Raw genomic sequence first — 25697 nt, 5'->3', positions numbered from 1 at the left:
TTGGTAGCATCTCGGAATTGTTTTCATCATGTCATACAACTTCCAAATTGTTTGTGCTCTTTGCCTGCAGCTAGCAAAAGGCAGCAAAGTCAAAGCTCGTTCATAGGAACCGAAATGGGTATATTGGTTTTCTGTAATATCCAATTTGCGTACATTCTGTTTGAACTGGTGTAAACTGTAATAAATGCGGCATCAGATGGAGCATAGGGCCTTCCTTTATATATATTTCCACAATAATGAAACTCGGCTAGTTGAATGTAAACAGTTATTGGACTGTCAGCAAGTAATTCACGGTCCGTTGACTCCGTATTACTTGCTTTTCATCTTTGCTTATTGGATTTTGTCTATGCTTTGTTTCGTTGATCACAGCTACATGTCCTGTAGAGTTTTCAATTAAAATGTCGCTTACAGCTTACATTTGTTGTTGTTTTTTGTTTGCTTTGTCGCCCCAGAAATAAGAATTTATATATATATATAGATTTATATATACATACATACATAGATATTTATGTATGTGGCGAGCAATTTTTCGTTTAATTCTTGTTTTTCAAGCCTACTTCCCGTTAATTTTGGGGGCATTCTGCATAGCTTACAATCGAATGCCTGCCACAGACACGGACACGGACACGCACACAGACACAAACGCAATTATAGTCCCACTTTGCGAGCAGAAAAGAAGAAGAAGAAAATTGTAGCTGTAGGCTGATTTAAACAGGAACGGGAGCAACAGCAGCAACCTCGCGGAGTCTGAGGGAATTCAAACACGTTTCCGCTTTTCACGATGTCTGCTTCTCCAACTGTCTGGCTGTCTGTCTGTCTGTTTGTCTGTCTGTGTGTATCTCGCATTTTCCATTCTTACATGCTTTTCCAATTTTCGTACGCGCTTACCGAGTGCCCAGCGTTGCTCAAGCGCTTAAATGCTTTCACTGTCTGCCATTGGCTACAACGTAAATTATATTTATATTGCAGATAAGACTTGAACTTTAACATGTTGCAGCTGTAATACTCACTATAGATAGACATGTATACATATGTTTATCTATATTAATTTGTATAAAAATAAGCATTTGCATTTATAAAGTATGTATAGTATCGCATTTATGCAAATCTGATCATCATTAAGATTAAATTTATACAAACGACACATTAAAATGCCATCAAATTGATTTAAAAATCCAAATGAAAACTCAAAACAGTTAAAAAATTTATTACACTCGTATACACCTGTCTATCTAAACTGACAGGCAGACTACCATGACAACGTTCAAGTATTTGGTATGTGCGCATTTGTGGCCTAAACGTAAATCATGTTTACTTAACATTTTATTTATTCCTGCGCATATCTTTCAAAAGCTGCCGAAAACATTCTATTGTTGTTGTTGTTGTTGTTGTTGTTGCTATTGCTGAAATTATGCACGTGCTGTTTGTGCTTAGACTTGAGCCGTCTGCCCAAATGCTTTGTATACATAAGTAAAAGCTGGCGCTGTTCCTCAAAGATCTCACTTGTGCATATATTTAAATGTAACTACGTGTATATATCCCAAAAGCAATTTGCTGCTGCTTTTGTTGCTGTTGTTGTTGTTGTTGTTGTTGCTGTTATTCGAACATTTAGCGTCGCTTTGTGTGCGCTCATGAATAGTTAAATCCGCTTGCCTTGGCAAAGTTGGCCCGGCCAAATGCCTGTTGGTCTTTGCTATTTTCCATTTTTTATTAATGAAATCTCCTGGCTCAATGAACCGTAAGTTTTGGGCCCGACCAGACGAAGAATTGCGGCACAACAACTAGGCGAAACTAATGGCACTGGCTTAGTATATGAGAACGTGTTTATTCATCGGACTGGGGCGCCATAAGTGGCCATAACGTGCCAACTTCTATCAGTCCCATTGGCTGCGGCCATTAGGCACTCTTATCGATGGCTCTTCATTTGTAACTGTAGTTATATTGTGTATGCCAGGCTGCTTGGCTTACTCATTGAGCAGATGAGAGGAGTTGGTCGGGATGGCCACATGAATAAATTTTCTAAAACGATTCTGTTAATTGGATTCGTCTGTGAAGCTGTCCATTTCAATTATGGAATGCCGCAAGCATTCAATTTAGCTAAGCTCACAAGCTAATCAAAACGACCCAGGAATTTCGTGGTAAAATCGAATCCTTTCATCCTCTGGCCAGCAATTAAAGTAAACAGTGCGCAAATCAACTCAGCCGCATGCCGACTGCCATTGAATAGATTGAATAACTTGGCACGAGTGCCGAGGCGTGTCCTGTGCGGCAATATCGCCTGCGGTCTGAATAAATGTTTCATTGTCTGTACGAGTATTTGCCTATTTATTTACACCGAAACGACGTAAGCAGTCAACAGGAAGCAGAAGGCATACGGCAGCCGAAGAGTCACAGCGACTGGCATCACTTGACATTGGCCACTTCTAGCCGCAGACGTATTTGACGATTTTGCCAGCAACAGTCAGCGCCCAGGCGTTCGCTTGTGCCACAGTGCGGATTGTGCAGTGAGCGGTGCCAATTTTACAGTTGAGTTCATTATGGAACTCAATTCAATGGCGCAGGTAAGCGAAAATGTCAGCACTGTAATTCTTTCTAAGCAGCCTAGCGAGGGGCGGTTGGCACAGGTTGGCACAGGTTGGCATAAAAAAACATTCACTGAATTCTTGAAAGTCCTTCCCTTGAGTTTCTTTTAAATATTTATGCAATTGCTACAAGTTCTATATCTGGAAATTCTTGCTTCCACATCATTTTCGTTTCAAACGCGTTACATTCCCCAGGGCGATGTCGCCTTGACTCGCTTTCGCTCTAGCTATCGCTTTCACTCTCGGCCAACTGGCTTTTGTGTATTGTGTGCTGTCTCCTTCATCTTATCTATAACATTATATAAGCTTTATGCTGGGTGATGTGTGCTGGGTGTCATTCGCAATTTTAAAAGTGTCTTCCAAGTGCCAGAAATTTATGTAATTCACTTAGGCTTCGCCGCAGCTTCTGCGTGTACGAATCCATAAATTGTAAAAAGTCGTCTATTTTTCACAGAGAGTCTATCGCAGGCTGTTTATATATGTTATTTTCAAGGTATACAGCATTCAGACCGTAACTTAATAAATACCTTTCCAAAAAATCCATCAATAATTAATTCAGCTATAAATTAAACAACAGCATTAAGCCCTCGGGAACTGCCTTTGGGAGTACCTGCTCGTGCTTAAAAGTGTTGCTAGAGCTAGAGTGGGAGTGGCTGGTCTCTCTCTCTCTCTCTCTCTCTCTCTCTCTCTTTAGCTACCTCTACTTTTTATGACTAAAAGAAAAAAGATATTTATTTCGCAACATGCTTTGGCCTTATGCTAGTCGATTCAGGTTGCTGTATTGAGTCATGTTGTTTGCGCTGATCAAACAGTTTGATTTTAAAACACGAACAGATAAGGCGATATCGTGAGGCGAGAGAAAACAAAGCACGCGCCCAGCTCAACTTTAAATATTGGCTGCAGGTCGTTGCAACATTCTTGGCATTATTTCCTTTTAGCATTTTTTGGTCTACTTTCTTTTGGGTGCTGCAATAAATTTTTTATGTTTTTATGCTTGCACGAGTCCTGCGTTCTTGGCCCACGGCAAGTGTACGGCAATTTCGTGCCGTTTATATGACTTGGAATATAATTTAATGGACTTTTAATCTATGTGCTTTATTGCCGCTGCTGTTCCTGATCAAAGGCAGACAGCGAAAAATGTTTATTAAAATGTAAATGGTTGATTTTTATTTTGTAATTTCGAGGAGGTCTAGCAGGTCGATGATGCGTACCATACTTTCGTTGATTACATTCTGCACTTGACGCTTCTTTTTGCTCTCTTGAAATTTCATTAACTCCTCGCTAGCACATCAATTTCATGTCAAAGAATATTTATGAAAAAAAAGAGCGACTAAACTGAAATATGCAAAGCACATTTAAGCCCAAGAATTATGCAAGTCTTAGCTTTCATCTCGAAAAGTTTTAATAAAATGACGTGCTCTCGTGCAGGCAGTTAACTGTTTCTAATTAGGATTACGATAATAGCATTTTCTTTTACATTTTGAAATTTACTAATTGAATTGCTTATGGATTTGCCTGTGAGCTTGGGCTTTGCCTTTGTTCTTTTGCACATTATTATGCGTAGCACATTCACATGTCCCTTGTGTAGAAGGTTTGCTTATCCCCTCCTTCTTCATACATGTGCGTATATGTATCAAAGAAAAGAAACGTGTAAATAAGGGAGTATCCGACTAGAAGATGCCTAGGAATTAACACAGAGCTATATCGACTCAGATCGACCTCAATGAAGAATGAACTTCATAGAGTCTGCCACGCCTCCTTTTGACTGTCACATACATTTTGGTACTTTTCCCATTTCCATTTTGAATGTGTTCAGGGTAAGATAACAATGCCTTTATGTCTTTAGCTAAATATTGAAGTATAGTTTTTCCATAGTTTGCATCACTTTATATGGACTTTCACTATCTATTTGAAATATGACATATTACAGAAATATCCACAAGCTATTTTATTGTTTAAAATATGCAGGATATTTCATTTACGCTTAGAGCCCACATGGTCCTTTTTTTTTATATAAGCCATATGTTTGTTTTATATATTTCACTTTGTGTTGACAGCTATGACCCAGAAGCATAAATCATAACTCTGTGAGCTTTTTCTAAAGGCAACTCATATACATATATACATATTTATACAAGCATATATTCAATATGGCAAACATTGTGGTGCAATCAGTTAAAAGCGTTCCAAACCCCAAGACGCTTCAGCCGTATCAAAAAATGTTGATATCTGCCATATGTTTTATTTGATGAAAAAAAAAAGGAAACAAAATGAAACTATGCCGCCATTCGAGAATTTATGTGCGAGAAAAACAATTCAGGATTTTGTAAATTCAAATAGAATGTAACTTAATTGCAATGCGATTCATAAAAGAATAAATTAAACTAGTGATTTGAAAGACAATTGTAGACGAAGCTTTGGGGAATGCAAAACTCATCTATAAATGAGAAAGCTCTCAACAGAAACCGAGAACATTTACACTCAACAGATCTGAACGCATATTCGAATGAGGCAATGCAAATTTAGCCTATACATGTCTGTATGTGTGTGTATACATACATGACGAGAGAAATGGGCTGACGGAAACATAAGTCAGCACACAGGACACTGGCAATCGTATGGCACGATGCGCCACAAAGCATGGCTGTGCCCCATGAGTGCGTCTGACGAAGGAATTTGTCACATGCTGGAATGTAAGATGTTGCTGAAAGTTTAGCTCTGTGTGGGTGGTGTGTGTTTGTCTAGATATATGGATGGGTGCATGGGTGCATGGATGTATGATTCAGACATGCACAACTGGTCATTTGTTTATTGGCCGCATATGTCAAAGTCAGGAGCACATTGCACTCCAGCTGTCTTATTATAGAGTAAGCAGACCCAAGGATTGGTTGCTTGATAAAAAAGTATGTAAAAAGGAGAACTCACCCACACAGCTTTTCGAAATGAATGTCGCCCTGATAAGTGCAACCAAGCTCACCATTGTCCTTGCCGAACTGGGTCAGTTTTGGTGTCCTTATTGATTGCCAGCTCAAGTGGCGCTGGGACCTCGCCGACGATCTGCGCCGGACACGGACTGTCCTGGGGCGGTCTTTGCATACTCGAATTGCAGTTTCTCTGATTTTGACCACTGGCTACCCAACTCAACAGGATTCTCGAATTGGAAACTGACTTTGAACTGACACGAGTGGCCTCCTGAGTAACTCCTTCACTTTATTCTCAAGAACCACCCGACTAATTGCCGTTTGGACTCAACTGTATTTGACATGGGCTCGAAGGCATTACCAAACAACTATCTCTTAAATACGATTAACCAAATGACGTATAAGCCAAATTCCAGGAAGCAATAATGCTGCTGATAATGATGATGATGATGATACTTTTAGGTGAAGTCTTATTTCCAATTATCATAAGTCAATCACGTAACCCAGGCCAACCGCAAACGAGTGACAGCTGCATACTTGCGGCTGCTTCATCCAATGCGGTATCTGTTGGTCTTACCTAATCATCATCTATACGCCTTTGCGGTTAACTAACGCTTGTGTAAGTGCCCATGCGTGTGTGCGTGTGCGCGCGTGTATGCCTGTGCGAGGCGTGGGCGTGGGCTTGGAAGTGGAAGTAGTTGTGTTTGTGTCAGACTGAGGTTTTGTTCATTTGCCGGGCTTACACTGAACCCCTTTTAACAGTATCACATTCAAATGGTATTAGTATCGGATTGTAGCTAAGCTATATTGCATGAAGCTTAGCAAATTTCTAGGAAACGAAGGAAACTTCTTTTCGTCAAATAAATAATTGGACATTAAAAGGCTCAACTCAGCAAGAGCTAATGCTAGAAAGAAAGGAACCGATTTCATGAGATGGTAAGCCGAAGAGAATCGTGTTTTTGTAATGTGGCGCATCACTCAAATGAATGCAATTCACATTTAAATTCTATTTCTAAGCATCTACAATGTGATATAACCAGAGTAGCTGAGTGTGGTTTTACGAGTGCTCATCAAATGACAATGATATCTATCAAAAGAGCAGACCGCTTAATGTGATTATTTTTATTTGTATTACATTGGGTATTTTTCGTCTCAATTGTTAATTGAGTGGCCAACGAACGAATTGCAAGAAATTGCAATAATAAATTTGAACTTCAGTCAAAGTTTACAGTCTTTGTGTGCACGTTGAAATGCTTTCAATTCAGTAAATTAAATAAAGAAATGTCGAGCTCTCTGTAGACTATACCCTATATGCGCTTGTTGTGCGATTGACGTGACTTGCAGTAAGTTTGTTGCAGAGCTGAGCTGCCTATTTCGAATATGATTCTAGTTAGAGTCTTTAATAGAACATGATAACTTTTTTAATTAGTATTTCTATCTATATCTAGACATGGTCTTTGCTCAGCACGGGATATAATAAGAGCTGATTAAATTTTGCAACGGTTGCAAATTAAAGTGAAAACAATTTTAAGGGCGTCTACACAAAATGCAAGCCAGACGCATGCAATAGCGCTGGGTGCGCGCAAAAGTTGATCCTTTGCCATACAGACGCACACCCGCACAGACACATATATACATACACATACATATATAAAGCCAAATAACCAGACAGTTACACATACACACACACACACGTTCGTTCAAGTTTAACGCAAATAAATTGCGCATTCAGAGCAAAATTAACACAGAGCGACAAAAACTGGGCGAGGCCGAGGGAAGGCTGGCAAAAAAAAAAAAAAAAAAACAGAAGCAGAAAAAAGTAAGGAAAGAGAATGAGAACGAAAAAAATGGCGGGCAGTAGCATAACGAAGCTTAAACAGAGAAATATGTGAAAAACACAAATGCAGGAGAGCACAAAGACAGAAGAAAACATAAAAAATAGAAACGAATGAATACCATAGCTGTAGTTGTGGCCACAGCTAGCTAAAGTCAGGACACCCACACTTGGCTGGCTTGGGTCAGTTTTGGGCGTTTTTTTGTATTTTCGCCAGCATCAGCAGCAAATGCCGAATGCATGCGAAAAGGACGATGGTTTCATAACTAATGTGGCAGCAGCGAGCTGCGGATGTCCGTTTGGGTAATCGAGCCTCTTCTTCTTCGTGATTGGAGTTCAGTGCCACCAGAACTTGCCTCCCTATTAATAACTGCTCCCAGCTCTGCGCTACTTGCCTATGCAGCGAACGTTTCTCTGACCCGAAAGTCGCGCCCGGCATTCAAATTGACGGCATTAAAGGCGGCCAAGGCTGTCATAAATATGATAAGGGATTGCATAAACGTTAGCTGTCCGACCTCTGCTGGCAGGCCAGCTCCCCAATTCCCCAATTCCGTGCTCTGGCTGTAGCATCTTAATTAATAAGTCAATGGCTGCTTGCTTAAGGCAAGACTTGCGGGTATGAGTTTGGGGAAATGTTCGGGTCATAAAAGAACATATTTTTGTTTACACGCTGATATAAGCAATTTGTGTAGACAAAGCATACATTTCAGCAACTAGTTGAAATATTTGCATTCAGTAGAAGAAGTAGAAGACGCGCAAATGCCCTGTTATTAGATATTAAAGAAAGATGATAAATGGACTCAGAGCTTCAAATTTAATTGAAGCAAATTATATGTGCATAATTTTAAATAAAGAAGAATATGAATTATACTTATATTTATTTGATGGAATATCCACCCAAGCAATAAGGAATACCCAAACTTTTCTTAGTCGACTATTTTCGTTATGCAAGCCCTGTTTTGTAGCCGTTGTAAGGCAGGGAGCCTTCGTCTCGTATTTAGTTATAAATTTACAAAGTTACATCACTTTGAGGCAGCATAAATTAGATGCCCCTTGGGCCTAGCACAAGCATCCGCATTGAAAAGTGTCAAGGTAATGACGGGCCATCGGCTGGAGCCTCAGCCTCCATTCGATTGCTCTGGCCATGGTTGTTGCTGTTGCTTAATTTCGTTATGAGCCCTATGCACATTTACGCCATTTCATAAAATTTTCATAATGGGCGCTCGCCCCCTATGTATGTGTGTGGGCGTGTGTGTATATTGTCGAGCCAATGACTGACAACGTCGTTTCAGTTTTTATACCGTCATCGTCGCGGGAGCTGCTGCTGCTGCTGTTGCTGCTGCTGCTGCCACTGCGTCCCGTTGCCTGCTCTAATGGCGTAAATGTTCAATAAAGTGGCTTTTAGCGCTTTTGCACACATACACACACACATACTCATACAGAGACACATCTGACGCGGACAAGCGACACGGCCTGGCCGGAAGGCAGAGCTCATGTGCTCAGTTTGGTTTGGCCCGTCAATGTTTTAGAATCTGCGCCTCATTCTGCTTTTAGGAGGCACTACACGCACTTTATGTGCTTTACCTTTTCAAATAAATTGAATGGCCATATTAATTTGATGCAACACTGTGCGAAGTCGTGAATAATGAATATGAAATGTGCCCAGTCAAGTCTGGCAGTTGCCTGCGCTAAGCACTTCACGCTCATATCTCGCTTAGCTTAAATCTTGCACTGACTGTTGAAATAAACATATGTATTAGGTTAAGCTCCTGAGATCTGGTCCCGTTTCAGAGTTGGCCTAATGCATATGTAACTGTTTTTTGCTTTTTGTATAAATGGAACGATAAACGGAAAACTCATTTGATTTATTTGACATTTGCTCTATTTTTATTTTATTATTATGCAATAAACTGTTTTCTTTCAGCCCACTTCTGAGCAGCGCATCTGGTAGTCGCATATGCCTGGACTTTGTTTTGTGTCTTTTTGTTTATTTGTTGAGCTACGCATTTGAAAAACAATTAATTTGCCAGGCGCTTGATTGCAAAATTTTGTCTGTGCTGAAATTTGTTTTGAATGTAAACACTCACATGGTCCAGACACGACCACAATTTTATGCTTTGACTGATGTGCGCCGCCTGCTCCAGCTCGCTGGCATCAGCTCCAGAGAAGCGCAGCACATGGTGCAGCTGCTGTCGTTGCCGTTGCCGTTGCCGTTGCTGTTGCTGTTGCTGCTTCTGTTGCCCATTATTTTTAATGTATCGTCGTAGACGTTGGAAAACATTCAAATTGACACAATAGCCATGAGTTCATGTTTAATTAAAAACGCTGCCTATTGGCAGGCGACCGAAAGATCGCTCAATAAAAGCTTGCCACATGACGCACAGGCAAGTCGCTAAGTGAAATGGAGAACAATTTGTTGTCCAATCAACAATTTGCCAGAAACTATTAAAAACTATAGCTAATAATTTATTTATTATGCATTTTTGCCATCGCCTGGCACATAAATTGCGTATTGTAAAAGCACGCTGCCAGCAGCACATCCTGTGCTCAAAGTTGGCATAACTTTTCCCATTCCATTTTTCCATTATTTTGCCATTAGTTATTCGAACCTCGGCGCTCAGTTGTAGCAGAGCAGTGGGCTGCCAGCCACAGCTCCATCTCTAGTTTCAGCAACATTGCTCCTCATATTTGCTCATTTCATCTCCATGATTAATAAATGTCAACCGCAGCATTACTGACACCTCAGCGGGGACAGAAACCGCAACGACAGTGCGTCGTAGTTTAGACAAAATATATTGTGGCTTTTTTGCTCAAAAAGCGTCTCAGTTGATGCTGCTTGTTAACCAAGGCTCGACAGACTCGCACGTACACACCCACACACACACACACACACACACACACACACACACACACACACACACACACACACACACAGACATGCTCACACTAAGTGCACTCTGCATGATACAAACGCACGCAGCTCCTTTGTCGCAAGCAGGTGACAAAAAGTACACGTAAATATAATGGAAGCCTGCCGCCAAGGGAAGACCAGTGGGCGGGGCCGCTCGTCAAGCTGCACAGGAATTTAGCAGAAGTTTGGAGAGCGAAGTTAAGCATACGAAGAGAATATTTCAGCATGTCTACATATACACGAAAGTGAATGTCATTCAAGCCTTGCTTGCTGGTTTTTTTTTTTTTTTTGGTTTTTGCCAGACTTAAGGCTGTAAAATTTGTCGCATGCAAAAGTGCTGACAATTGCGAGAGGAATTACTTTCTGAAGTTTAATTAAAGCTGCTTTAAGAACTTGTGAACACAAGAGTTTAAGACAAGCAGTAAAACATAAGTAGCTTAATTATTTGCTAAGCACGAATTCTGTTTGAAAAAGTTTCCTGGCCTGCTTTTAGAAAGTTGCTCAGGCTTTTATATACACGCACTTAAATCAATATTTATGTATATAACTTGGCTTTAAATAGCTTCGACTATTCGTGTGTTTGGTCAACTAATCTATTTGGAACATGCATAAGTATAATTTATCTTTAAACACACACACACAACTCTGTTGCCAAAGTCAATTAATTAACACTTTATAACCCATATTTAATTCTAGAGAAACGCGTCAGCTCGTGGGCCCAGCCTAAAAACCCAGCCAAATCCAATCAAGCACACAAAATTTCCAGAACATCAAAGGCACGAAATTCTGTTTTAGCCAAGCTCAACCTTGAAACTAAATGAAGCCTGTGTGTGTAACTGTACCAAATACCGCAACGCTGGATCTTAGACGACGGCCTGAAATTAGCCAGCCCGCCGTGGACTTGCAAGTTTGAGATAATACAGAATTCAGCGTCAGCTCTGCTACAGCTTAGCTTCAGGCCTAACTAAAGCGGAACTGAGTTGTCTTGCCCGTGAGAAGCAGCAGCAGAAGCGAAGGCAAAAGTTCAATCCCTAAACGCCGCAGATTGAACAGCTAGAGCTGAGAGCAACGCGTGCTATATTTTCGAGAGCGCCAAAGGATTCATTAAAAAACCGCCAACCTGGAACTAATGGAATTAGAGAATATTGTGGCCAATACGGTCTACTTAAAAGCGAGAGAAGGTGAGTGCAAATTCCCACACAGACAACAGAGTCATCAGGCAAACTGCCCGAAAACTACTCACGCCGCATACCAGAGCCCGCTGTTAGGCATCAAATCCTTTGAGGGACACGGCACGCGTGCTGAAGTGGCTTTGTGTTGGCACCTTGCTTTGTCTGGAGGTCGACCAGAGCCTGCCTGCCATCGATTTTTCTTTGGCTGTGATTTTCAGGGCGGGTGTTAATTGTAGTACAGCGCCATTCGCCCGCACCCAGCCCCCTTTTGGGGAGTGGACTCAGTCTTGTAGTATGGCGCCTGGCACTGCGCTTTATCTAAAGTTAATGAAGCGTTAAATGTTTGCGCTCCAGCAACTTATTCATTTTCATGCTTCAAGTTACAGCTTTAAGTGCTCTATTTGACTCAGTACTCGCTGCTGGCAGATACTTGTACAAGACATTCTGTTATCGAGGTCACACTTCAATTGCTGGGCATCCTATGACCAGCCAGCCAGTCAGCAGTCAAGTTCAGTGTCATTCACTCGGCTCGTCTCTTATGTAAAGCAAATACAAACCCATGAAGATATTGCAAAATTATGCAGAGCGGGTCTTGGTATATTTAAAGTGCCTGAAGGTCACCTTCACCTTCAGTCAGTCAGCTGTGTGCTGTATGCTTGGGGATAGGTTGCTGTTATTACGGATAGAAAAGTATATATCCGTTCGTACTGATTGCATGCACGATGATTTCTAATGACTGGCGCACATAAAAGATTCACTTAAATCACAACAGCAACAACAACAAGAACAGGAACGGCAGGCAATCACTTATGATTCGCTTTGCTCAAGCAAATATATCAATATTTTGGTGCTCTTGCTCAGGCTCAGGCTCAGGCTGTCCCAACCAAACGAAAAGCGAAACGCAACTCAACGAGCAGACTTCGGAATGTATCCATCAGATACATTTGCACGCCGCTCAACAGATTTCAATGATAGAAACGTGCACGGAATTTCAATTTGTCTAGTTATGTAATATTTAAGAATGAAGGGGCTGTGCTAGACCAGAAGCGAAGAAGAACGAGTGAAAGGGAGAGAGAAGAAGTGAGCGAGACGGGGCAATAAAATATAGATAAAATATATATATGTATATTTGCAATAGATTTAACAAGCCAAAAAGTGAATTTTTTATTTGAATTTGAAGGCAGCGACAGCAGCAGCAGCAGCAGCAGCAGCAGCAGAAGCAGCGCGACGTCAGCAATGGCCGATGGCAAGAACGGCAAATTCGTTTTTGGCTAAAAACTTTTATTTTCTTTGGGACCTTTTGATGTTATCTTGAAAAGTTCTAACTGCGTTTTTTACTTCTGTTTTTCCATCTAAAAGCATGATGCCTCACAACTTGTGTATTTCTACATTTTGTTACCAAAGCCAAACTTGGACTATAAACTCTGGAAGTAAAGAACGAAAGAATGAAAAAATTGCTCTAAAGAGTTGATTAACTGTTAATCAATCAGTATATATTTATAAGTACGACAAAATATGACAAGCCCGTCAAAGTTTGTAGTTTATAGGCCAAGTATTAAACAGATACAAAGACGTAAATTGTTGAGTAATGTGTAAATAATGATATATAATGGACTTTAAAATAGATCAGTCATAATGTAAATAAGTAAATGTGAAATGAGAATCTCTTGTACTCCATTTCATTATTCCTGTATTCCATTTATGTAATGCACGAATATACATATATATATTCATTACTCCATTATTTAATTGATTTAAATTAAGTTATTGTTGAATTATCAACGTATCTGCCTTTATGCTGAAAGCTTTTAAAAGGTTACGCACTTAGATCAAATCGCTTTGAAAGCACTTTCCTACTCTGTTTATTGCGAATCTCTAAGCTTCGATGTCGTCTATTGTCTTAATGCAAAAAAATTATGCTTGCATTTGGTTTTTTTTTTTTTTTTTTTTTTTTTTGCTGCATCTTAGTTGGGATTTTCTTCTCTTTCTATTGTCTTCTTCTTTTTATTTTGCATTAAGAAATGTGAATGCATTAAAATGAACGTAGTGAACAGAGAGAGAGAGAGAGAGACAGAGCGAAAGATGGCATAAATTTTGCCTTAATGCGTTGCCATAACGTTGATTATATCAGAGTGAAAAGCGAGTGTGAGGGAGAAAGACAATTTTAGACGCAAAATAACTACTTAAAAGAGAGAGAGAGAGAGAGAGAGGGATGGTGGCGAAAGAGGGGGTGAGAACCGCATTTAAATTGCTGTCCGCTGGCAGCATAAAACAGAATAAATTATCAAATGGACGCCCCAACTGCGACCTCTGTGAAATTGACAATCACACATCACAATAAACTAGTTGATGTTGGCTCTGTGTGGAGGCTTTTGGAGTTTACATTTGTGTGCTTAATTTCATGTAAATATTTGGCTAATGCCATGGCAAGCATTCGTGACGCCGAATGCATCCTGTTACTGTCGCTGTGGCTGGCGCTGTTGCTGTTGCTGTTGGCTTAGCCTTGCGTTTCTGTTTCGCCTTGCACCCAGTTGGCGGCGCCCACTTGAGCTGTGCATCAGAGTCAAGCCGGTTGGTTCATTGACCGCTGGTCAAGTCAACAACTTGCGTCGGCTGTTCACTGTTGGCTGTTGGCTGGCTGGCTGACTCTGACTGCCGCGTTGCCGTACAATACACGCCAATTCATTTCAAGTGGGTGTTTGTGTATGTGTGTGTGTGTGTGTGTGTGTTTGTGTGCTTTGCTGTTGTAGCTGTTGCCATTGTACACTTTTTATCAGGCTAACAAGCCTTTAGTTATGTTGTATGCTAAGCAGCTGAAAAAAAACCTGTTGTTAATTATCGCACGCAATACTACAATGCAACAAAAGCCGCTGGCGCGGAGGCGTTTCACATACCATGTCCAAACAGTTCCTCTGTGTTGTAGCAGTTCTAGTTGGGCGCACTTTTAAAGACCGCTAATTACTTGTAACTCTCAATCAGTCAGCCAGCCAATGCAGTGCTTCAGTCTGTCAGTCAAGCAGCCCGTTTAATATTTCAGTTAGCCCAGGCCGACTAATCAGGAAGTGCGATTCCTGTTTTGCCTGCTGCATGTCCTGGCCATGTAGCTGGGATCACGCAGTCCTGTGGGTGCCACGCATTGCGGTTTGCGGCATGTGCTTATCTGCAGTTCGAGCACGTAGCATGCCACATAGTGCATATGCAGCAAGTGTCGTTGCAGATGCCGCTGCCGCTGCCTCTGCTGCTCCCACTGCGTCTGCCGCTGCAGCCCAATCACTGAATATGCGATTGCAATCAAAGCGAGCGTTGTTTGCAAATCAGAGACTCGTTGATTGCCACCGAATGTCATCAGAGTGCGGCACGCTAGAAGTCATTTTAATTATATGCAAAACGCTGCCAATAAAACAGAATTTAACAATCAAAGAGATCTAAACATGCTGTAGTACAGTGAGTGATATATATCCGCTGACGGACAGCATTTCATTGTCTCTATTCATTAGCACATGACGAGATCAAAAAGTTTTCAGCGCGCCAGCGAATATACTCTGCAATGGGACTGCTAGACGCAAAGTGATTCGACTTGATTGCCAGCTGGCATAAAATATTTGATGCTTTATGCAAAAACTTAAATCAAACTAAGTGCGAGAGTATATTATAGTCAGCGATTGCTGCGCAGCTTGTTCTTATTGGCATCACTTTAGAACTTCAACAGATTGTCGTTGAAAACCGGTAGCCGCTTGGCAGCAGTTGCTGTTGTTGTTTTTTGTTGTTGCTGCTGCCTGCTCTTGTACTTGAGACTGGAGACGTTATTTGTTTTTTTTTTATTGTATTTATACTTTTGTTGACGTAGGCAAATATTAAATACTAAGACGTTGGCCCCCAAACACTGGAAATATGTTTTTTAGTGACGCGCTGCTGCGTCAGCAAATGAATATTTAATCGTTATATTTAATCTGTGCCCGTGGCGTATACGTAATCTTCGACTTATGAATATTAACTAGCTTCTCAAGCCAGCAGTCCAGTGCAACAGAATCGTAGAACTGGTTCTGTAATACTATCAAATGTTTGCGTATGTAGGTTATCTGCTGCTCTTAGAATTAATATTATTAAGTGAATAATATACACATATTTTTATAGCACGACATCTCATTTTGCTGGTGCCTCTTCTGTCTGCTACTTTCGCTTGCCACTCAATTATTATTGTAATAAATTTGTGCTGTTTGTTGCTGTCGCTTTGGCTGCTTTTAAATTTAATTATTGGCAACGCTTGACATTCGAGTGTCATGTTTGTAAGTGAGTGTGAGATTCGAGCGCATCGCTTGAATATATGTAATTTAATGCATTGCCTGTTAATAAAAGTGTTTATTTTTGGCCGCGACACAATGTAAATTACGTGTATTCTGTCACATTCAAGCGAGCAGAGAATTAAATAATTATAATTTCGAGCAGAATTAATCATTTAAAATCTTGACACATTTGAAGTGCAAACTTTATCGCATGCGAATTGATTTTAATGCCATTCAAAGCGAACGTTCGCTCGATTAATATCCAAAAATATCATACACATTTTAATGTGTCTGAATGTGTAATAATGAATAGATGGGGAAATGGAAAGTTCACAGCTCACATATATTATAACTGTAATTTAAACATTTTAAATTACGGAACATCTTTTGTGTTCTTCATTTGTTGTTGTCACATCTGAGATAATTTGTGAAAAGAAAACATGTTTTCAATTTGAGGAAATACCTGGGGTCGAGTAGAAATCAATTCCACAAATACCTAATTAATACCGTTAGTTTAGCGCGTTGTTATGCAATAGGTAAAATACAAAAATGAATTTCAATAATTTTGCGCACGTAATGGCGTGTGCTGTTCACAATGAATGCAGGTAAACACACGCACACAAACGCATAGTATATATATAGATTGAAAAATATTCAATACATTCACGCTTATTGGGGAAGCAAAAGATGCCGCTGTGGCTGCCGCTGCTGCTGCTGCTGTTGTAGATAAGCAATTGGAATTATGCACAATTTGCTCTGACGCGCCAGCCGGCCATAAAGCAAAATTTTATCGATTGTTTTGACAATTAACTTTTTATTTTCTGTATTATTTATATGATGGCAGCAAAACGAAAACATTTCATACGATTGCCGAGGCCAACATTATGATGAGATGTTTATTTTTTCGCTTCGAAATTGATTTGGATTTAATGTGTTTAAATTTGCGCCTGCCAAACTCGGAGAAGTCAAAAGGTGATGCAGCAGTTTTCGGCCAGGTCGCTGTGATTAATTTTCTGACAGGCAACGAGTCGTATACGCAACGAAATACTTTGAGCGGCCAGGACTTATTTGTCTTTGTTAAGCAGATGGCCTGGCTGTCTGGCAGCCCAGTTTCCGGGCCTAAGATTTTATGATTGATGGGCGAAAAAGGTGCTGCCAGCTTTTGGGCGTTTTATGAGCACTTAAGTACAACAGCAACAACAGCAAGAAGTTCAATAACAACAACAACGTAAACGTCAAGCAGCAGCCGAGTTTCGATATCGTTAAATAAATATAACGCCCATAGTTTGCAGTTCGTCCACGCCGAGGCTGTTCATACATACATATATGCATGCACTTATCTACATACATAAATATGCGAAAGCACTTTTCCCAGTTCATCCTGTTGCTGTGTGTTTTATGCGTGAGCATAAAAAACGAACACAAAAAAAAAAAAAAGAATAGAAAAGTAAAAAAACATAGGAAAAAATAAACGAATAGAAATCTTGGCATATTTTATGCTTGTGCCCGTCATGAAAATGTAAGTGATGCTCTAAACAATTTTGCTGATGAAATGAAATTGAGTTATTCCATACGGCACACTCTCGCCATACGAGCTAAAAATGTTAGATATTCGAAGTGTGTGTGTGTGTGTGTGCGTGTAGAATTTAGTATGCTAAAGGCTAGAGTCTGTGTGGAAGGTATGCGAGTGCCAATCGAGTATGCGGAGCTCTTACATTCGGCTACACTCACTGTGCATAGCCGAATTGCCAACGTATGTGTATCGCCGACAACGTGTCGTATGCGCAATTTTGCAATATAAATGACAACATTTCAGGTTTATGACATTCTGTGAGTCTCATGCACGCTACGCATATCAATTTCAATTCAATATTTGACAGCACATCGAACACATGCAAGAGCCCCAATACAACACCACACAACACAACACCACACAACAGAAGAACACAGTGCAACACACATTTTTGCCAAATGCAGCAGAGAAACATTTTACACTTTATTGGTGTCAGCTATTTGAAATGTTGTCAACAGCTTCGGCCGATATTTCAGCTGCCCCAGCTGCGACGGCAACAGTCGCAGTTACAATTCCCCAGGGCAAATAAATAAATGTCAACGGCATAAGTAACCGCAAAAGGAGTCTCGGTTGCTGTCTTTTATTTATAAATACTTTTTGTTGCTGTTTGTGTGCTGAGCCTAAAAAGCAATTATAAAATGCAAAGGCAGCAGACTCACCTCTCTGTCGTCATCAGCTTTGCAATTGAGCAATCGCAATTGCATTTTGCTTCATAAGCATGCGGCACAATAGAAAGAGTAATAGCACACAGCCACACACACACACACACACACACACAGTCATACTCGTCCTGGCCAGCAGTTGTGAAAGGCTCTCAATGGTTAAAAAACAAAAAAGAATATATAAAAAATAATGAAAAATAATGGGAGAAAAAATGCAAACAGTGTGGAAAAGGCAGAGATATAGTAAAACAGATTCAGTTTGAAATTGATTTTATTTATTGATAACAAAAGCTTGGCAAATGGCATTTTGCAAATGCAATTTTCAATTAAACTCTCGAGCTGCCATAGCAACAGTTTGGATGCAGCGACGCGTTGGCGTCCATTGACGATTTGTATGGATTGCCCGCTGGCTCTTTGGCTAGTTGATTGCCTGGCTCTTCCAGTCGGTCCCATGTGGCCAAGCTCTGATGCTATACAAAAGGCAACGCAGTTCGAGCACAGCGACCAAGTGCAGCTGCTAAAACAGTCATAAACAAAGGCGAACGAAGCTACAATTTAATTGGATAATAAATTGACTCAAGTGCTTTATCTAACCACTACAAATCTATTCGCACGTCAAGTGCTTAACATGCAACTAAGAATTACTCTGTCAGCTTGCTGGCGGCAAGTTAATAATAAATTCATGGCATATCTGCAATATTCATGCAACGAATTTCATATTCATATTCGCTGAACTCAAATTCATTATGACAAGTATTTATTATTATGTCTTGAGATTAGAATGCACTCAAATTTTCTTTTGCCATTTCCCCAGTGAGTGGCGTTTATGTATGGAAAAACAATAATTTGTTATAGATCTCAAGGCATTAATCTTTGCATTTCGCATTTCATATTTCGTATATTGCTTCATCCATTCAGTGTCTGTATGGCATTGTGGTATTTGCCAAACCAAATGCACTGAACTTGCAATCAAACATAAAATGTTAACATGCCCCAGCGGGGCTGGGCCGAAAGGGCTGTCTTGCAACATCCCACTTGGGCCATCGTTCACTTGGCTGCTCGGCGCGCAAAGCTGCTGTCAGCGCCATATGTGCAAGTTGTGCGGTGCGCTCGACTTGAACTCTGAACTACAAGCTGCCATATGGTTTTATTTGCACTGCCGTATTTGCTGTTTGCTCTATGCTGGCCGAGTGCATCGGACAGTCGGAGGACTGCAAATGCAGTTGGCAATTAATTTCTTTTGGCTATTTACAACACCGATGCTAATTACGAACTGTATGGTTTTTGAGGTTGATATGGTTAGGCCAATTGGCATGCAGTATGTAAAGTGAATGACCGTTCAATTTGAATTCGTAAATATGAGAGAATGTTTTGCCGAGCGCAGTGTTGCGTATGAGCGATTACGTATACGTCAGCGCTATTGCACGGGCTCACGCGGATTATGGAAAATTTAATTATAATTACGCTTAGCACTGTAATGCATTATTGTGGTCATATATGTATGAGTGTATGTATGTATATTTGTTTGTAAGCCGACCAGGCTTATCCCTGCTTGACTGAAGTAATTGCTGAATAGTAATACGCACGTAGGCATGCAGAAGCGGCCTGTTGGAGAGAATTTGATAACGTTGTGACGTATTTGCTAGGCAGCTGTCAATGCATTTTGCATTGTCACTTAGCAGCAGACGTCAGATTGGCAGATTGACAGAGTGACAGGCAGAAAGCTGACAGCATTCGGAGCGTTGGCCCTATTGCCAGATTGCCGGTTTGTCAATCAGCAGTTTGTGCGCCCTTTTGGCATTATGCTAAATATAACATGGACGAAAAGCGAGCACGCAAATAAGCTCAGCCCGAGCAAAAACAAATGTCACCGAGCACTGCCGGTCACAGGTTGATAAGCGCTTCCACTCTCGCACTTTCAATAAATTCAGCTCTTAGTGCCTAGCAACGAAGCAACTTGTTGGCCTCTTTATCAGTAGCACGCACTGCTTCGGCAATCCGCAAAATGTTCTCCCATTTGGGACACTTGTCTGTGGGTGTGTGTGTGTGTGTGTGTGTCTTTGAGTAGAACTTGGGAAATCTCGTCAGTTTACTTACATTTTCTGAAAATTTGTAGTCCTGCAAATGCCTTAGATGAGGCTTGAAAATGTAAATAATGTAGAATATATAATGAGGAATGAGAAAGATGTTCTCCCTTTATGTTCTTACACAAAAATATTGCGCATTTTATTGCGCATCTATTCAAATGAACCGCGAGGCTATTAGGCAGTAAAAGCCATGGCCATCAATCGAATGGCTGCAAGATCTGCAGCAAATATTTGTTTATGATAACGAATGCAAATGCACCCAGACACGGCGGACAAAGCGGACAAGGCAACGTTGAAGCAGTGAAACAGCAAACAGTTAACAGCGAACGGTAAATAGCCAACAGTTAACATCTATCATGTTGTACGGCTGTCAAATGAGCCACTGTCTGAACAAGGCCGAACCGCGGCTCGACTGCGTGCGAATGCGGCATGTGGCATGGAGAGCCTGCACGAGCGCATTTATAACTATTTATCGGGCAACAATCTCGAGCACATACTGCACATATTGCGGTATCTGAGTGAATTGCCCAACATGCAGTCGGCCGGCCGTTTAGCCAATCATTCAGTTAGTCATTCATTCAGTTAACTGAATGTTAAATTAAATCAAATGTTCAGCAAAATGTGGCGCATTTAATTGACTAACAACTTGGCTATGTATGTTTTGTTTTTTTTTTTTTTTTTTTTTTTGACTGGCGCCCGGCGCTGCAATTAATGTCAAGTTACTTCAGGTTGCCACAGCCCGGACACTGATAAGTCGCCAATGAGGGCAACTAATAAAATTCATTCATAAATAATTCAATGGAATGCCCAAGTAGCAATTTATAACAATTTCGCATACGCCGTCAGCTCTGGCAACAAAAACAACAACAACAACAACATCGACATGAAAACATCGAGAATTGTGCAGCTTAATTGATTTGTTTTGCACCCAATAGAGCGACATTTGTATACAAATAACACACACATATGTGTTACATATACACATACATGCATGTATATATGTATATATATGTGTATATTTATGTGCATGTATGTTTATTTGCAGATAAACTTTTTGCGCTACTATTTGTCATTTAAATAACCGAATGGCCGTTGCCAAATTGACATCGATTGAGAATAATTGTCCTGTTCTCTAAAAAAAACAAACAAAAACAGTTTTTTTTTTTTTTTTTTTTTTTGTTTTTCCTGTTATCTGCCGGCGGCCATATTTGGGCCACATATAGCTTTTGCACCTGTTAATCGCTGTTATCTGTCGGCTACAGTGTGTGGGCATGCAATTGATTGCAAACTGAAGCACCTGAAATCCCAATAATCAAAAATAAAGCACATTGATTAAAGCGAACCGAATGTTCTCACAAGTGATAGCTGAGCCATGATTGATTATTGTTGGTAAATAACAACGAAGAAATCATTGTATTCGGCGTATATAAAATATAATATAATATACTACAAATAATGCAGAAGCAGATGCTAAAAATAAAAGATTTTATTGAAAACTCAATATAATCATTTATTGTATTAAATATTCGTAAAATTTAATGGAATTCTGATTCTCAGTATAAGTATAATAGCTGTCTCTTTTTTTTCAATTTAAAAGTAATTGATATCCCTTACAAATACGTCAGAAATGAGCTGCTGATGGTAGAAAAAGTTATCCGAAAATAAAAAAATTCGGTTTGAGTATTTTGCTTTTGTTTCTCTGTTCAGTCAGAATTGTAATGGATAGCATGTTGGTATATTCGTAAATACAATGGAAATGTATAATTAATAACAAAACCAAAAAGCAATTAGTTGGAAAGAAGGTACTAGTTTGAGTAACTGTCAAACATAATTTTGTGCGCAGACCAAAAAATATATATAAAAAAGATAAATCTGTGTGAAAGTAACAGCTCGCCATGCGGAAAGCATTTCTGTATTTTTTTGGTTTTCTTTAATTTTCCTCTCTCTCTCTCTCTCTCTCTCTCTCTCTCTCTCTCTCTCTCTCTCTCTCTCTCTCTCTCTCTCTCTCTCTCTCTCTCTCTCTCTCTCTCTCTCTCTCTCTCTCTCTCTGGGTACCTCTCGAATTGCAGTTGCCGACAGCCAAATATGCAGCATTTTGGCAAATACTTTGACAGCTGCAATGCAATAGACGGCTTCACAGTAGCCGGTTTTTGGCCGGGCAGTCGACCCAGTAGCTGCTAGCCAGTTATCAGTGGGCAGTTGTGCGTTTGGACCAGTCCAAAATGCGCTTGCATATCAAATCGCAGCAAGCCGTCAGCACTTGGCAAAATTATTTAAATTATGTACAAACTGCAAAAGTTGAACGGCAAAGTTGTAATGCCGGCCACGCGCCGCATGCCAAAACATTTTACTTATTCGTACGTCTTGTTTTCTGTTCAAGCTGGGGTGTTGCTCATTTTTTTTTTTTTTTTTTTTTTTCGATTCGGCCACAAGGAATTGCATTTGAATATACCCAAATGCTTGAAACGTGAAATTTCTTTGATCTAATTTGCAAGTCAATCGCTCGGCATGCCAAAAATATTTACGCATTGTTCTATCCCATTCCCCGTCGCTAAGACGTTTAGTGGGGGGCACCGGCAAGCCATAAAAATGTGGTTGTAACTTTTGATAAATTTCACATCAGAGCTAATTGGGCTAGTCTTTTGAACTATTATTATTATTATATTATTATCCTTGCTAGGTTTCAAATTATATATTATGCAAATCTAATGCTCTCTTATGTGTAATGCACGTTATATGAACAACTTTTGCGGCCATGAAAGAGTTTTCTTTTTTCCTCTCATATATATGAGAATCCTTTAACGAGCATCAACAACAACAGCATATTAAACAGGCCTATTCAGTTTCAAATGCCTGAGCAAAAAAGGCATGTAAACTTTTTTCGTCCAGCTATTAAGCCGCCTTTGATGTGCGTTTTTCAAAAAGCTAGCTCCTAGCTACAGCATTCCAAGGTTTTTCTATTACCCGCTTCGTTTGCCGTTTTGCCAAAATGTTTCAGGCTCTAAGGCAAGGGGCGGGGTCCATGGCAACAGTTTAAAGCAGCAACTGTCAAATTCGGTTTTGCTTGTCAGCTGTGACGTATGATTAATCAAATTGAAGCGCAACCAGGCGCCATGGCGATAGGACAGCTCAATACGAATGCCGTTTTACATCATTATTTACTTATTGATTTTCCCCGTGTCACCGAGTTTATATTGATTCGGAATAACTAATATTACTTTATTCGACTTTACCTGCTGGGCCATAACAGGGTAGTAAGCCATCGAGTGTGCTTGTGATATGCTTTTCGGAGCGGCTTTAAATTTGATGAAGATGATGCCAAGTTTTCCCTTTTGCTGTGTTGTTCTGGCTGGCAGCTTGTGCAATAATTTTTCATATTCACGCCTTCGCGTTATTTTTATGATCCATGAAGGGTTTGTTGTTGTCTTTGTCTCGGCTTTATGTTAGCTGTCAGATATTTGCGTTTTTTATGGCCTCGTTACTTGCCACATTACAGAGTCTTGTGTCTGTGCTGGCCGGCTGGTCAAACTATTGGGGTATGCAGATTGAATTGTGTTAGGATCAGGGCAAAAAAAAAAAAAAAAAAAAAAAAAAAAAAAAAGGGAAAATTATTAAGATCAAGGACTCTGCTGTGGTTGGCTAGCTGCCAGCCCGCTAAAATCAATATAGGACAGGCCAAAGTCAATACTATGAACTGTGTTCCGCCTAATTGAGGCAATAAAGTGCAGCTTCAATTATTATTATGGGAAAAGTGTTGAACGGGCCAAGTGGCAGCCACTTCAAGCCGTGAACAAAAAGTGCAAGCAAACTCTTAAGCCCATTGCTGAGCTAGGCAATACCCTAGACTGAGTTGAGCTTAAATCAGAGATAATCGAATAAGTAGTTCCTCGACAATATGCAACTATAATATTTTAGGATAAAGCTTAGCTTATATCCTATTTGATTTCCACAGCATTATTATACCCGACTCGTTAAGTGTATAGGGCATCCGACTATAATCGAAGGCGCACCGAGTTCTATGTGGGCCAGAAGAGGTCGTGCGCTACCCACAATTTCCGTTTCCGCAATCAAAATCGAGATGTGAAAAAATATTTGTGCGGAGCAGCTGCAAGCCGGCAAGAACAAATTGATGGAATAGGAATAAAACGAAATGATAGAGTGAGAGAAAAAAAAGGCATAAATAGAAATTCTATAGCTGGAATTTGACAGCGCCATGGTGCCTTGTGATTGGTTTTGCTTTGTGCTTTCATAGAATTCTTTCTGTTTGGTGTAGAATCTGCTCGATGTCGTTATAAAGGCCAGATGACCATAATGATTTGTGCTTGAGTATAAATCTGTCGCTGATTGGAGCCGCCTCTCTATAGAGAATGCATCTGTGTAAATTTATAAATATATTATATATATATATTTATCTGCACTTGGACGAGGCCAAGGCAAAGTTCCGATTTTGCTCTCGTTTGCCCAACTTTTTCGCCAATGTCAACATCTCGTTGCAGTTGCAGCAGCTGCTGTATTGAGCAAATTCTTAGTGGCTGTAATTGCGTTAAGAATGTCATCAAATGCAGGTACACACCCACACACACGCACACATACACACTCGCTCACATATTACGGGCTGCACCTGATTTACTTTGAAAGTTAGGCAACTGCAGATGGCAGAATCTGTGCCATGTCGCCGTATAATACAATTTATGAAACTATTTGCTGTTGGGAGAAAATTGAAAAACTTCTAGCTGAAAAAATAAGAATAAGAATAAGAAACGAGAGACTTTTCAGCGGAAATCCAAACAGTTGCCAGACGCAGCGAAACGTAGTTTAGTAATTGCAATTGAACCATATGCGAAACGAATCGCAATCGAAGTCTTGAGAGCCCTGGTCTATACCAGGGCTGCCAAAACGAAACTTGAATGCAAGAATTATTTCCTTGTTGGGTTAGCGAAAGTCAAGATCTTGCAAAATACTATTAAAAAGCCAGTACGAAGCCAACATCAAATATATTACGATTATCCATCCAGGCGGGCTTCTTAAGCTTCTCCTTCACGCACACGCACACACATTCACTCACGCGTACACTCAAGCATGCAGCGACAATTTTTCTGAGTGGAAAACGAGTTGCGTTCACGTTTTTGCGCTCGTGCAGTTTTTATAGCAACAAAAACAAGTAAAATTGTAAGAAGAAATGCGCTAGAATATTGCAATAACCGTAACGTGGCTAAGAGCCACGCCTGGTGCAAGGACTGCAGCACGGGCTGTGGGTAGTTAAATGGGTGGTGCTACTGATGGTGCTGCTGGTGGTGCTACAACTAAAGGCATCGCGCTTATAATTCTAATTGAATAAATTAAAAACTTGAAAGTTAAGCTGAAAAACTTCAAGTTTTTTCCTGCCTGGTAAGGTTGAAGAGGGGCTAAGGAGGGTCCAGTAAGTGGATTCTGAATTGAAAGAATGGCAAAGTTGAAGTGAAGAGCATCGAAAAGTGAAAATGAAGTCGCCGCTTAAGCAACTCATACATCAAAAGTAAATAAAGCTAATGAAAGACCTACAATTTTATAGTAGCTACAATGAAAAGAAACCTAATTAAAATAACTTAATTAAAAGTAAATGGAAAAAAATGAGTTGCAATCAAAATAATAATAAAATGCGCCTTAAAGCGAGCGATTCGAAAAGTGAAGGA

At 40.2% G+C, this 25697-nt stretch overlaps 1 protein-coding gene across 1 annotated transcript in view; it reads left to right on the top strand.

Moving 5' to 3' along the window:
- The window catches only part of LOC6575003 (G protein-coupled receptor kinase 2), a 55091-nt gene that overhangs the window by 16776 nt on the left and 12618 nt on the right, over positions 1 to 25697 (top strand). Inside the window, exon 3 of the mRNA XM_015167784.3 lies at positions 10945 to 11429. Coding sequence (XP_015023270.1) covers positions 11378 to 11429 — 52 coding nt within the window. The 5' untranslated portion in view covers positions 10945 to 11377. The remainder of the gene's footprint in view (positions 1 to 10944; positions 11430 to 25697) is intronic.

Source organism: Drosophila mojavensis, unplaced genomic scaffold (assembly GCF_018153725.1).
Source record: "Drosophila mojavensis isolate 15081-1352.22 unplaced genomic scaffold, ASM1815372v1 contig_231, whole genome shotgun sequence".
NCBI classification, from domain to species: domain Eukaryota; kingdom Metazoa; phylum Arthropoda; class Insecta; order Diptera; family Drosophilidae; genus Drosophila; species Drosophila mojavensis.
Note: the sequence above shows the minus strand (reverse complement) of the source record. Positions and strands in the feature narration are given on the sequence as shown.